Source organism: Pantherophis guttatus, chromosome 1, assembly GCF_059756535.1.
Source record: "Pantherophis guttatus breed Tessera chromosome 1, ASM5975653v1, whole genome shotgun sequence".
In the NCBI taxonomy this organism is placed as follows: Eukaryota; Metazoa; Chordata; class Lepidosauria; order Squamata; family Colubridae; genus Pantherophis; species Pantherophis guttatus.
This window is the reverse complement of record NC_142063.1, coordinates 28,501,977-28,516,449: the sequence shown is the minus strand read 5'-3', so window position 1 is coordinate 28,516,449 and position 14,473 is coordinate 28,501,977. Positions and strand designations below refer to the sequence as shown.

General features: G+C 37.1%; 1 protein-coding gene across 4 annotated transcripts in view; it reads right to left on the bottom strand.

The window, feature by feature from the left end:
• The window catches only part of DDHD1 (DDHD domain containing 1), a 42,298-nt gene that overhangs the window by 15,422 nt on the left and 12,403 nt on the right, over nt 1-14,473 (bottom strand). For 2 of the 4 annotated variants that reach the window (XM_034433366.3, XM_087881842.1), the window contains exons 3-4: nt 2,427-2,528; nt 23-151 (exon numbers count right to left, since the gene is read on the bottom strand). In XM_034433366.3, the coding sequence (XP_034289257.2) occupies nt 23-151; nt 2,427-2,528 (231 nt within the window). The remainder of the gene's footprint in view (nt 1-22; nt 152-2,426; nt 2,529-14,473) is intronic. The other 2 variants (XM_034433367.3, XM_087881847.1) reach the window with 1 other exon arrangement.

Here is a 14,473-nt window from a genome sequence, read left to right as displayed (position 1 = left end):
ACAAAACTCCAATTAGTTTTACCTTTAGAAAAACCTAGCTTCTGAGAGACTGTTCTTGCAATTTTTGAAGTTGTTGCATCACTATACAGATATACCTCATCGACACTGTGCCAATCTACATGGTTGCGACTCAGCTTCAAACTATGAACAGCTGTATGAACATAAAAAAGAGGTTTTTAATTAAAAAAAATAAAACAGGAACCCCATCTCTTCCAGAACTAGACATAGCAAAAAACAGGGAGAGGGAAGCACAAAAACAAGGGTATCGATATTACATATTAGCATGTTACCCAAATATCAAATTGTGAATAATGAAAACACATTTGTAGCCAGTAATATTTTAAAAAGGCAAGATTGATTCATTTTTTAAAAATAAAGCTCAAAAACATATGGAAATCTTTTTGTTAATCATAGTTAAAGAATTCTTGGCCCTATAAACTCTACTCTATTTTCATCACTTATTTCACTGCTTTTGTTTAAGTATTGTAACTTTACTATGCTTATTTTGATTTTAATAACTTGTTATGAGTTAGCACAGTGCACTTCCAGCTATGTAATTTTCATCTGAACAGGTAAATGAAGAGTGTGTACACTTCCTGGATATAGTTGAAGATGAGATTATTCAGTTCACATAAAAATATTCCGCACTTAACCCTGCATTTATTATTTAAAATAGGGAATGCTTGGTCCAATATTTGGTCCTTCTGCTGTTCCCTAAATAAGTGTTAGCTGCAGTTCTCGAAAGTCTAATGCCATCATCTAGGAGTTTAAAATATTTATGCACTACTAAAGATTCCCATGATAGAACAAAGACAAACAAGATGACACATCTGTTGAAGAGACAAGTTATTCACATGAATGATTTTTGGAGCAAAAGAAAATTGTGCTTGAAAAGGTACATATATTTTAGCCATTGTCACATATATGTTGCTCAATGATAAACGTAAAAGAATACATTATGGTGTGGTAAATTAAATGTTACATAAAAAAGCAGGCTGAATCCCACCTGTTTCATTTTTTATTCTTTCTAAAGAGTAGAAGATTTGGGAGGAGAATATAAGAAGTGGAATAGCATTTTGCTGATGTTAGCAATTTCTAACTTCTACATCTAATTGCTATTGGATCTTTTTTAAAAAATGCACTTCTTCCTTAAGTACATTTAGCCTACAGAGTAAAAAATCTTTAAGATTTTACCTTAAAAATCTTAAGAGATTAAATGTCATGAGTTAAACATTCTAATTTCACTAAGATCAACCAAGGGTTTCTTTCCTCAGAGGTGCGGAATTACCCTACAGGTCATTAACTCATCAACTCTTACCCTGAGTTGTACAAATAAATGCAGGATATATACATATAGATGCAAACATATATAAATGTTGCTGATCAACAATAAGATGATTAAGTCCACACCTTGAAATGGATTTTCAGAAATTATTTCTGAGGCCAAATATGCATTTGAGCACAGCTCTGATTTTTTTTTATTGTTAAAACAGGTGTAAAAAATCAGAAAGCTGCCAAGGAAAGTATGCAAGAATGCCCACCGTTAGAACAAGCCCAAAAAGTCATGACTCTTCCCAATGTTATTTTATTGGATCTGTAATAAGCATGAAGACTGACAAAATTTATGGTTGTTTAAATAGTAATTATTTTCTTATAAGTCCATGGTGAAAATATAGGAAAAATATTACTTTACTATTTTCCTCATGCTTTAAAAATTTTCTTCCTTTCTGAGAATGAGTGCATTGTTTTTATTCAGTGACAGTGTTGACAAAAACTCTTATGACAAGTCTAACTAAGATGCAAATGAGCAAAGAAGAGCAATGAACTCATTTCTGTGATACCTAGGGGCAAAACATTTGGCCCAATATCCATTTCTCTTCCTCTTCACTTTTTAAATCTCTTTCATTAATCCACTTCAACATTTTGTAAAATAATTAGGTTTGTCAGGTTTAATCAAAGCAATTTTATTAAAAGTATCCAATTAGTTTTATAGCTGAACAGGCATTTAATTATGATCCATATTAATTTTCATTAAACAATTATTAAACAAATCATTATCCGGACAGGATTTATAAAAACCTTGCCCCCTCCCTTTTTTTTTTTTTTTTTTTGAAAGTGGAGGGTATTCCCTGGCCAATTTTTATGTTAAGTAAATAATGTACAATATATTTTAGAATTTTAATTAATTGTTAGTATACTTCGTCAGAGCACTGGCAGCTTCTAATTTTCTTTGTAAGAAGCAAAGCACAGATGGTCTCATTAAGATCCACAATGCCTCATTTTTTGTTTTGTTTTGGAATCAGGAAATATCAAAATTGTGCAGAGGGGAAAGCATTTGGTTATCTAAATGCTCTACAGTGCTAGCTACAGTGTAAAGCTTCCTATACAAGGAGAAGACAAGAACACAAATCTTTGATTTACTGTACCTTCAGACCACTTGCGTTTAACCCCTGTTGCCTCTGCATTCTCGTTATATCCTCTCCATTTGAACAGAGAATGGAGGGAGAAGGTAGGTAGATAGTTGACAACTAAAAGTAAAAAGACCGAGCTTCAAAGTGAACTTTTGAGAAGGTTCATAATTGGGTTTGATAGGGAACTATCCTAAAAACTAATGAACACAGAAAACAGAATAAAACACTATGGATAAATGCTAGCAAAACAGAAAAAACACTGATTTAATGGGGAACCAATTAAATAAGTAAATAAAAAATAACAATTTTCCTTACTTGCTCCTTTGATACAAGTAAGATTCTGTTTAAAGAGTAAAAAAAACAACAAATATGCAATGTAAAAATGAATGGGTTCATCCATCACCTGTGAATTCAGAGATATATCAGTCAGCAATTTTACTGGGATTATAAAGCACAACTCTGTAACATAGGCTCAGGATATTAGGCAGCCTAAAGAGATGGCTAAAAACAAGGGAACAAGGGAAAAGACCACCGGTAGCTTTCCAACTCTTGAAAGAAAGACAGGAAATTCTCAACATGCATTATCTATTAACAAGACTTCCATTCCTGAACAGCACTGGAGTTTCCCTGTGGTGGTAAATGCATATCCACTGTGATGCTTTCAATACTCATTTTAAGCTTCCAAGCTAGTCAATGAGAATATTGAAAAAAGTGAAACCCCTGAAGATTACTGTGCTGTAGTTTGATGGACTTACCTTACCCCCACAGGTAGATGCCAGTGCTGTTCAGTGTAGGAAGGGACATCACAAGGTGAATGAATGCTGAGGTATCTCACAAGTGGCAAGTTAGGAATGAAGAGGAAGCTGCTGTGCCCCACCTAAGAAACAGGAGAACAATAAGCACCACCAAGGTCAGCTGGCATTCAAACAGGGAGTCAAGCTCACTTGAAAGACAAAATGTGACAATTTAAAAAACTGAGCATCAGTTTGGAAGTCTCTGTTTGAACCCAAAACAAAAACAAAACCTTAAATAGGTTACTGAGAATTGATGCGGTGGTGCATTTACTGGACCCAACTGATCTAATTAAGAAAACATAAATTAAGATATGGGATAATGTTGTCCAAACCCCTGAATGATCAGAGAAGATGGTAGCTGCAACCAATTAGTAGCACCAAAAGAAAGATTTCTATTTACAAGTGACTCCCTCCTATCAGAGTGCTCAGTAATCATTTTCATAATTTCCAAATGGCAATTATACAGTGTAATGGAAACTTTAACCACTAATGCAGATCCAATGCTCTCCTTAGAGAGAAATGCTCATTGTACGGCATTTATTCTATCTCAACTCCTTCCAATCAACTCCTACTGGTGATACATTATTGTGTATATTTTTCTATTTGCTGTAGTTGGCATGACATAGAGAATTCTGTGTGAAAGATTATCCTTTAAACAGGGAAGGTGGCATATAAAAGTCCTTGTAGAAGTTTCTGCTCTAGGCCCAGAATAATAATTAATGAAGAAACAAAGGGGAAGAATTAGAGTGATGAATCTCAGAAGTTCTAGGATAAGATGTTATCATTAACTTTGAATACTGATTTCCTTGCTATTTAACTGTGCAATCAATCATGCTGTAAAATCTCTGGTAGTTTACCAACTTCCCATTGTTCAAAGTCTGAAAAGAAAGCCAAGAAATTAGTGAGGCAATTGGAAACTGGAGGGTGAATTGCACAAAATGTAGAATATCATGGGTTGTATGGAAGACTAATTTTCCATCTCATTATAGAATCTAGGAGCATACACTGAGGAAACAAGTTTTTTTTTTTTAAAAAAAAATGTTTTCTCTGTATTTGTTCTCAGTGTCTAGACAGCAATGATCCTGCATTTTTCATCTAATATATAGTACTTCTCTTCCTTATGTCACAAGATCTTTGTTCACCAAGGTTTGCTAGGGGTGGAATGGGGTATTTATATTTGTATGTTTTGCTTCCCCCCCACCCCAGAGTTTTAGAAATTTGTTGCTCCTTTTTAATTTTTATCATCCTTGTTCTCTTTTTTTTGGTATCCTGGGTTTTCCTGGATTATAATTCAATATGATATTTATTTAAATGATTTATGGAGTCAAATGAAATATTGTAAGCTACTATGAATAATATACTAATAGAATTGTGTTTTTTTTTAAAGGATCATAAAGCAAGAATTTAAAAGGCAGACAACCATCAGGGAACAGATGCAATCTACTCCTTCACAAAACAGGCAAGCTTCCAACTGCTTAGACCAGGGGCCTCCAAACTTGGCAACTTTAAGACTTGTGGACTTCAACTTCCAGAATTCCTCAACCAGCTTTGCTGGGAGTTAAAGTCCACAAGTCTTAAAGTTGCCAAGTCTGAAGACCCCTGGTTTAGACAGAAGGCCAACAAGAACTCTGCCACCCTGCACTGGTTGCCAGTTTGCTCCTAGGTTTGATTCAAAATGCTGGCTGTTAGCTATAAAGCCCTACATGGCATAGGTGCTGGTTATTTGAGGGAATACCTGCCCCCACAAGTATTGGCCCAGCCAATTCAATCTGTCAGGATTGGTATGTTGCAGGTTTCTTTGATTAAATATGCCACCTTTTCCTGTAACAGCACATACTCTCTGGAACAAAATTCTCCTTAAATCTGGATGCCCCTATACTGGTAGGATTTCAAAGGGCATAGAAAGACCTTGCTCCTTATTATTTGTAAACTGCTCAGTCATTGGAGTTGGGCAGTATATAAAGTTAAATAAAATAAATAGTAAGTAATATGGGCTGGATTCACTCTAATCCTTTAAAATGAACAACCTGCAAATAACATTACATTGCAGTTTCCTTCATACAAAACTGAAACTAAAAACAAGAGATTCTACCTTGGGTACAAAATGTACATATTATTGTCAATATATCTGGAAAATTTCCTTTAAAATGGTAACAGTAAAGTCTACATTTGTAAAGCCTTCAGTCATTTCTGATACTTTCTTCAAAAATATTTAGATCTTTACTACTAATTGTATATGAATTTATAAGATTTTTTTCTATATCAATGCTTAAATGGATTCTAGATATGATGTGAAGGATGAGAAGAGATGCTGTCTAGGAGACAATCAGACAAGCGAGGAGTCCGCGGTGGCTTAATGATTAAGAGAAAGAAACTTAAGAAGGACCTGCCCTAATAGATCAGGCTGTTAAAAGTGATGGTGGGAGATTTGTACTGTCAGACTTTCAAAATTATGTAGCCCTACAATAAAGTAGAAGTAGTTCATCTTGTTATCTTTCCTAACTGATTTATATGAGAGGGTTAACACATATAGACAGCACAGGTAAGAAAACCTTGACAAGTGGGACAAAATCAGTAAACTGCAGTAAATTTCTGAATACATCCATCAGATGTTTTCACAACAATAAAAGTTCTGGTTGTTCTCTTGTACTAAGATATATAGTATGCTGCAAGTTATTCTTTATTGGTTGATAACTTGTTACGCCTCATGTTATTCCAAGGATCAAGCTATTAAGAACAAATAGCAGTATTTTTTTCTTGTCTTAGATTTTACAAGCCCGTTATAGAGGAGATGAGTGGCATAAAATTTAATGAATTAGAAATAAATAATAATAATAATTACTGAATTACACAGCCATAATTATGCTCACACATAAATTGTAAACTTGTCCTTGTCTTCATCTTAATTCAGGAGGATTATTTATAGATACTCCTCAATTTACAACCATTTGTTTCGTATCTTTTCAAAAATTAATATGGCACTGAAAAAAGTGATGGCAGTTTTTCAACTTACAACCACTGCAGTATCTCCATAGTTACATGATCAAAATTCATACACTTGGCAAGTGGCATGTATTTATGACTGTTGCAGTGTCCCAGGGTATGTGACTACCTTTTACAACCTTCTGACAAGCAAAGTCAATGAGGAAGCCAGATTCACTTAACAACCATGTTACTAACTTAACAACTGTAGTGATTCACTTAATAACTGTGGCAAGAAAGGTTGCAAAATGGGGCAAAACTCACTTAACAAATGTCTCATTTAGCAATAGAAATTTTGGGCTTAATTATGGTCGTAAGTTGAGGACTACCTGTAGTGTTAGTATACATATTTGTAAACACCAAAACAACCAGGAGCAAGATTAAATTTCCATTTTTCATAAATGCATTTCTTCTTTTTCAAAGTCATATAATCGAATTATCTTTACTACTGTATATTTTTGGTACTGTATACTAATTTAAGCAGTTTATTTTGAATAATGTTATATTTACTATTAGTCTATATAGGTAGTCCTCAACTTACGACAACAATTGAGCCCTAAATTTCTGTTGTTAAGTAACACACTTGATAGGTGAGTTTGGGCCACATTTTACGACCTTTCTTGCAACAGTTGTTAAGTGAATCACTGCAGTTGATAAGTTAGTAACCTGGTTGTTAAGTGAATCTGGCTTCCCCATTGACTTTGCTGGTCAGAAGGTCACAAAAGATGGTCACATGACCTTGGGACAGTCATAAGATGAGCCAGTTGCCAAGAATTTTGATCACATGATCATTGGGATGCTGCAAAGGTTGTAACTGTGAAAAACAGTTGTCACTTTTTTCAGGGCTGTTATAACTTTGAATCGTCACTAAATGCGGCTTTAAGTCAAGGACTACCTGTATTGTTGGGTGATCCCAGGCTTAACTGCTTTGAAAGAAACAGCTATCTTTGTTCACAACTTCCTGAATCTGTTCCAAATCACCTACCCTCAAATGTTAGCATTACAAACCTCTTTTCTCTATTCATAGTATGTGGAATTTAATTTATCCTTCTCATAACCATCCCTATGCATGCTTTTCTAAAGTTAAAAAAAAAAATCTATATTATAATCTGTGAAACACTTCAGAATTGCACATCATATTCAATCACAGTGTTAAATTGTATAAAGGTGGTACATTAACAATACTATATTTTAGTTATTTCTAGACACTTTGGCATCTTCAGAGCCATTTTTGCTGAACAGGTTTTTGTTGAAGCTTTAGTACTGTAATAGCAGATTAGAGTTCTGGCCATTACAACTGGCCTCTGTGTACATGTGAACAAAATTTGAGCCCACTCAGGCCCACCCTCATTTACCTTTTGGCTGTCTGTCTTGCTGTGCCCACTGCTGAGCCCACAACACTGCCCAACACTACTGTACTGGCCATTGCCTTCTTTTATGCTGCTGCCTTTGCACTGATGTAGCTGGGGCTTCTCTGGTACACCAGCCATTGCCTCCATTCATGCCCTGCTCAGGGCCTTTTTTTGCAAAAGAAGCACCCCATGTAAAAGGAGGCCCTGGCTGTGCTGGTGCAAAAGAAGCACCCTTCCAGGAGGATTCTTTTTTCGCACACTGGACTTCTTTCATGAAAGAAGGCCCTAGCAGGATGTGAATGAAAGCGCCAGCTGGGATGCAGAGACCCTGGGCAGGTAAAGACCTGGCTGCCCGCATCTTGCAAGAAGGCTCCTGGCCGATGCAGTAGTGGTCTGGGTAACAGCATGCACAGCAGTAGGTGTCTTGGTGGTCTCTGATTTGGAGCCAAAAGAGACCAACGATTAGCATCCAGAACCAAAACTTCTCAAATTTGGGGGAAATTGGGGGGGGGGGGGGAGACGACTCTATACTGCGTATTTTTGTGTGTGTTTGCAAGCCTCATTTAGTAAAGAGAAAAAAAGGTATCTTTGTGTACGTGCTTGACCTGCGATAGGACAATGGGGGCAGCTGGAAGTGGCAGACAAGTGGATGGCCAAAAGGCCAGAGATGGTAGAGGAAGAGGTAGGCAGGTGAGGGTAGTTCAAGAGAAGACAGAAGAGGCAGCTCCTTACATAACCACGGATTGGGGCTGGGAGTGACCAAGCTGGAAATCACTTGGATTGGGTTGAGTCCTTGCTAATGACAGACGGGATTTATTTAATGACAGCAACTGGGGACTGCCAGGATTGCCATCACTAAGGAATGCAGTTATGTGACACTGCATATTATGACTGCATCACATAGTAACAGACATTCTGGTCCCAATTACTGTATTACCTCTAGTACCAATATGCATGCTAATACTTATTGTTAAGCTCCTTTCTCCTAGAGCTCTACTGTGAACCTTCAACCTATCCCAGCTGCTATTTAACATGGAAGATAAGCCTAAAATAGCTTCAGTTCCATGCAAACAGCTTGTGAAAGAAACTCAATAGTTAGTCTAAAATTGGGAAAAAATGGTAAGAAAAATGCTATACCAAACTGCACTATTTATATACTGTAATATGTAGCTTTGCCCTAGATTACACAATAAGCCAAACTAATGCCAAATAATATGAAGGACCTTAGGGCTACACATGCAGTAGCAAAGAGCAGGAAATGATGTTGGCAGCATTCCCAGCACTGATTAACTATTAACTCTGGGCAAAGAGCATTAAAGCTTACCAGTATCCTTTATGCTGACTGGATTCAATCAGAAAAGGAGGGATAAGATCAAGTGCTTTTCCTATCTTACAATATAAAAGGTCCCCTGCCATTTTAGTAACAAGCAAAAGAAGATCTGTAGGCCGCACAGAAAGAAACATGCGGTATCTTCTACTCCTAGTAGTTTAAGGTTCAATTTGTACAATAGGTAAAATAATAGGTAGCTGGTAAAACTAAGAGCACTCACAGACTTTGCTACAACTTACATTCACAAGAACCAATTCAACTTTTGCAGAGAAAAATAGAACCTGTCTCTTGTGTTTCTACTTCTATGGATTAAATCACTTTAAAAATTGCCCATCAGTGACTCTAGAAATTGCTTGCAAGCTCAAAGCTGTGATACAGTAAATTGATTGCAGTCAGACTGCAACAGATTTAATGAAGTCTCAAATAGCTTTGCTGCCCTGGTGATGTATAAAAAGATCATCCAATACAAAAAGGAAGAATTTTAAAAATGTTTTAGTTTATTGTATTTTATTCTTCCTAACATCAAGAAATCAAACAAAACATAGTGATAAATCTGCTGGTCAGATTTATCGTTATGTTTTGTTTGATTTCTTGATGTTTATGGGATTTATCCAGCAAGCTTTGTGGCTGCAAAATCCAACTCTGTGTTGCATTGCCGCTTACATCCACCTGACCCACTAGAGCAGGGAGGCAATGTTGCAGGTCCTATCCCCTAAGGAGGTACATCTGGTGGGACTTAAAAGAAGGGCCTTCTCTGTGGTGGCTCCCTCCCTTTGGAATATCATTTCTGCAGAAATTAGACCGCTCCTACTTTGACACTCTTTTGTAAGGCCCTGAACACTTGATTTTGCCAGTGGATCTGGGGAACCCAGAGTGGATTGGAGCCCATCAAGTGGCTCAACTGACTGTGTGTTGTTGCCGGCTGGGCGTGTGGGTGTTGTTGTTTTTTTTTAATTATACTGCATTTTTTTACTGCTTGTAAGCTGCCCAGAGTCACTGTGAGAGATGGGCGGCCTCCAGGGGTGAAATTCAGCAGGTTCTCACAGGTTCTGGAGAACCGGTAGCAGAAATTTTGAGTAGTTCGGAAAACCGGCAAATACCACCTCTGGCTGGCCCCAGAGTGGGGTGTGAATGGAGACTTTGCAGTATCCTTCTCCTGGAGTGAGGTGGGAATGGGGATTTTGCAGTATCCTTCCCCTGGAGTGGGGTGGGAATGGAGATTTTGCAGTATCCTTCTCCTGCCACACCCACCAAGCCACGCTCACAGAACCAGTAGTAAAATTTTGGATTTCACCACTGGCGGCCTCATATATTTTCCAAATATATAAATAAATTGTCACCATATAATTATGGAAGCTTTATGTGCATTTGTTTATTTGTGCCCTTAGATTCATTTAAAGATAATATTAAAATATGTGAGCTAGCTTCAGGCGTTGTGCCTTGTATGAGTTAGACCCAATCAGGAAACTGATTCTACGTTATTATACTTTATTGAGAAAGGTTACATTAACAACCACTTGAACATAGAACAAATGAATCCAGAGTTCTCATTCAAAGCACAAATGACTAGGCTCAAATTGTACTTTGGACATGTTTTGTGAAGATGTAGCTTTCTGGAGAATTTTGTAACAATGGGAGACAGTGAGAGAGATGCAAAGAAAGATAAGAGGAAAGAAAGATAAGCAGCAAGATGGAGTTGGGGTGGGTGCACCATTGGAAAGATCTAAAGGATCAGAATAGGGACAGAGCTTCCTGGGGAAAATGTATGTGGCTATTAAGAGTCAACATTGACTTGATGGCACATAATCAATACGATAAAAGTAAACGATTATAATATTATTATAAAAAAGGCAATAGCAAAGCACGTCTGAAAATCTTGCAAGGAAACTGCAAGGACTAGTCCAAGCAGTTATTCAAGTCAAGACTGACTCAAAAGCTAATAATGAAAGAACAAAAGAACATGATAATTTTTAAAACTAACATAAAAGTTCCCTATTCCTGTCCCATTAAAGTGATGCCCTTCAACTGTGGACATTATAGCAGGGAATAACATTTTTTTTATTCATACCTCCAGCTGAACAGAGACAAAGTTTACTTCTCCCAGGTCTCCTGCAGGGTTATGCAAGGTTGCACTTTCAAAATTCCTAAAATTAACATTTCAGAAGTAGGAGTACAATTCTTCATTTCTCCTAATAGTTGATTAACAATATGTATTTTGTTAATTATTTTGTTTTGCTTTAAGGCAGGAGTTCTTAAATTATGGGTTATGATCATTTTAGATGGAGGTCACAACATTTTTGACAGCTGCTCAAGTTAGTGCAGGTAAAGCAGTAATTTAAAACTGCTTTTGGTAGATTTATGCAAGAACAGTGAAAAGCAAAGCCTGAAGGAAGCTTTTAGAAATATCTAAACAGAGATATCTTTGACTTACAAAAGTTTGTTTAGTTCAAAGTTACAACAGCACAGAAAAAAGTAACTTATGAGCATTTTTCACACTTATGACTGCTGTAGTAGCCTCATGGTCATGTGATCAAAATTCGGATGCTTGGCAACTGGCTCCTATTTCGGATGGCTGCAATGTCCCAGGGTCACGTGATCACCTTGGCAAGCAAAATCAGTGGGGAAACCAGATTCACTTAAGAACAGTATTACTAACTGCAGAGATTCACTGTAGCAAAAGAGCATAAAATGGAGCAAATCTCACTTAACAAATGTCTTGCTTAACAATAAAAATGTTGGGCTCAATTGTAGCTGTAAGTTAACTAAGATGATTCAATCCAAAAATAGAAACTACTCCGCAGTTATCTTGACACTAACAGTAACACATATATAATCTATAAACAAAACAAATCTGCTATCTATCATGTTTCACATAAATTATTTATATAACTTTATATACCGTAATTTCCCATGTATAAGATGCACTCCCCCCCCCCAAAAAAAAGTGGGTGGAAATGTCTGTGAGTCTTATAGACCAAATGCTGCTGAAGCTCTGCCTACTCGCCAGTGTAGTCAGAGACACCCTCTGCCTTTGCCTCCCAGCAATTTGCCTCCTTGCAGCAAATAGCAAACAGCTTGGTCAGCTTCAGCACAGACTGATTTAGCATGAATTAAATCACGATTGGCAGTTGGATCTGCCTCCCGGAATACCACCGATAAGCTGTTCCAGGCTGCAGGGATCGCCACCGCCTATTGTTGCCTCCATGCGCCCCATTTTTTGCCCATTCCAGGCGGTGGGGATAGGCAGGACCGATTCCCGCCACCTGGAACGGCCTGAAAACGGGACATGTAGAGGCCAAAAATGGGGCACACGGAGGCCAAAAATGGGGCAGGCGGAGGCGGCGATAGGTGGTGGTGGCCAGCGACGGTGGCAATAGGCAGTGGTGATCCCTGCAGCCTGGAACAGCTGATAGGAGGTATTCCGGGAGGCTGATCCAACCACCAATCAGCTATTCATGCTAAATCAGGCTGTGCTGAAGCTGACTAGACTGTTTGCTGTTTGCTACAAAGAGGCAAATTGCTGGGAGGCAAAGGGAGATTTTTTGTTCTTGTTTTTCTTCCCAAAAGCTATGTGTCTCTTATAGTTCGGAGCGTCTTACAGTCCGAAAAATACGGTAACTTATTTTAATCTTTCCAACAGCAAATGTTGCACTCTATTTAACAATATTAAGTAGAATTCAAAAGGGAAAATAAAGAAAATGTTGATGTTTGTCAAGCCCTAAAATTATTGTAGTATTAATTATGCAGCTCAGAAATAGGTTCTTCACAAGAATAGTTTTATGAGTCAAACTCAAAAGTTTACAGAAGGAATGTATACTTTTTTTAAAAAAAACTATTTTAAACTAATCTGCTTTGGATTTAAACTTAGTAATGCTTAGTGCAGAAGTCTTGTGACAAATTAATAAGGTCTAACTCAAGTGATCCAACCTACAGCACTGAATATACATATGACCCAGATGTGTATAAATCCAGAAATTCTAGAAGCAGGATTTGTTTCCAGGTTAGACAAAAGTTATGCTCTTCTAAACTAGGCTTTAGAAGTAAAACAAGCCTCGGAGGTTTTTTTTGTTGGGGATGTTACTTGGAACCCTGACACTTTACTTATTACTTAATACAGTCTTGTATTGTACCAATTCACCTGAAAGACAGAAAGAAAAAATGGAATTCCATGTGTTCAGCAAGTAGGTTGGTAGACAATGAAAATACAGAAATTACCAATCACAATTGGGACTGGCAGCTCCACTACTAAGCAATGTGGTCATGAAGTGAAACATCATGTGATCACACTGGACTTATATCATTTTCACTCCGGTCATTAAGTAAATCATGGCAGCTTGTTAAGTGCAACATAATTTCACTATGACTTGTGACTTTCTGCTGGCTTCCCCATTGACTGCTTGTTGGAAGTCAGCTGTGAAGGTTGTAAATGACGATCATATGACTGCAGGATGCCATGACTGTTGTAAATGCACATCACTTGCACATGCCTGCAGGGATGCTGCAATGGCCCCAAGTGCAAGGAGCAGTTCTAAACTTACATTCTGAGCACTGTTGTAGCTTTGAACAGTTGCTTAACAAAGCAGTCAATGAAACTACCTGTAGAAGAAAAAGAGAGTGGACTGTCGTCTCTCAGGAATGGTGTAGGGTCTTCTGCTTGGGCAGGGGATTGGACTAAATGACCTACAAGGTCCCTTCTAGCTGTGTTATTCTGTTATTTCTTTGTCTTTTCTCTACTGATAAGTTTAGTAGCATGATAATTTTTTGTAACCTGTTTCGTAGCCTGAATTTCACTTTGGTGCTGAAAGAAAGGCTAAAGTCTAAAAAGTTGCACAAAAGTATCAAGTTTTTCAGACTGGACCAGTCTGATAAATTTACTGACTTTGCTGAAGATGCTTCATGGTTCAAAAGCAGCTATTTCCTGAGATTTATCATACAGTCCTTTAAGATTAAAAATGTGACTGGTCAAGGAGATATGACCAAACTGTTCTTTAATTTTTCAAACTCTGCCTTAATAAGATCAATAATTTAATCATGAACCATATTTAACACTTGTGTAAACTGCAAAAACAGATCATCTAAACAATGATCTCTTAAGAAGATTGCAATTAATTACAATGTAACGATTAAGCAAAGTTTCTGTTAACGTGCACTGAGCTTTTATCTGCAGGGTAATTAATAGAATCAATTTGTTTTGACTCACTTCAGATCAGTATCTCTCAACCTCCCCAAATTTAAAATGTAAGGACTTCAACTCTCAAAATTCTAGTTGGCTGGGGAATTATGGGGGGAATTCTGGAAGTTGAAGTCCATGCATCTTAAACTTACTGTGGTTGAAAAATACTAGTTCATACACAGTGAAACGAAAGGCAGAACTCTGCCTTTGTTAATTCACGATATTATCATGAAATTTAAAAACAAATTACCACCAGCACAATTTTAGCTTTCCTGAATAATGCAAACTAGTGCAAACTATTATTATTCAGAACAGAGCAAATGGTTTGTCAAGATTCAGTCTGATCACTTAAAATTTTATTCTACGGAAAAGGAAAATAGAACAAATAAACAAGTCTGCTTAACATAGATGGATCATTTTTCCTAAATATA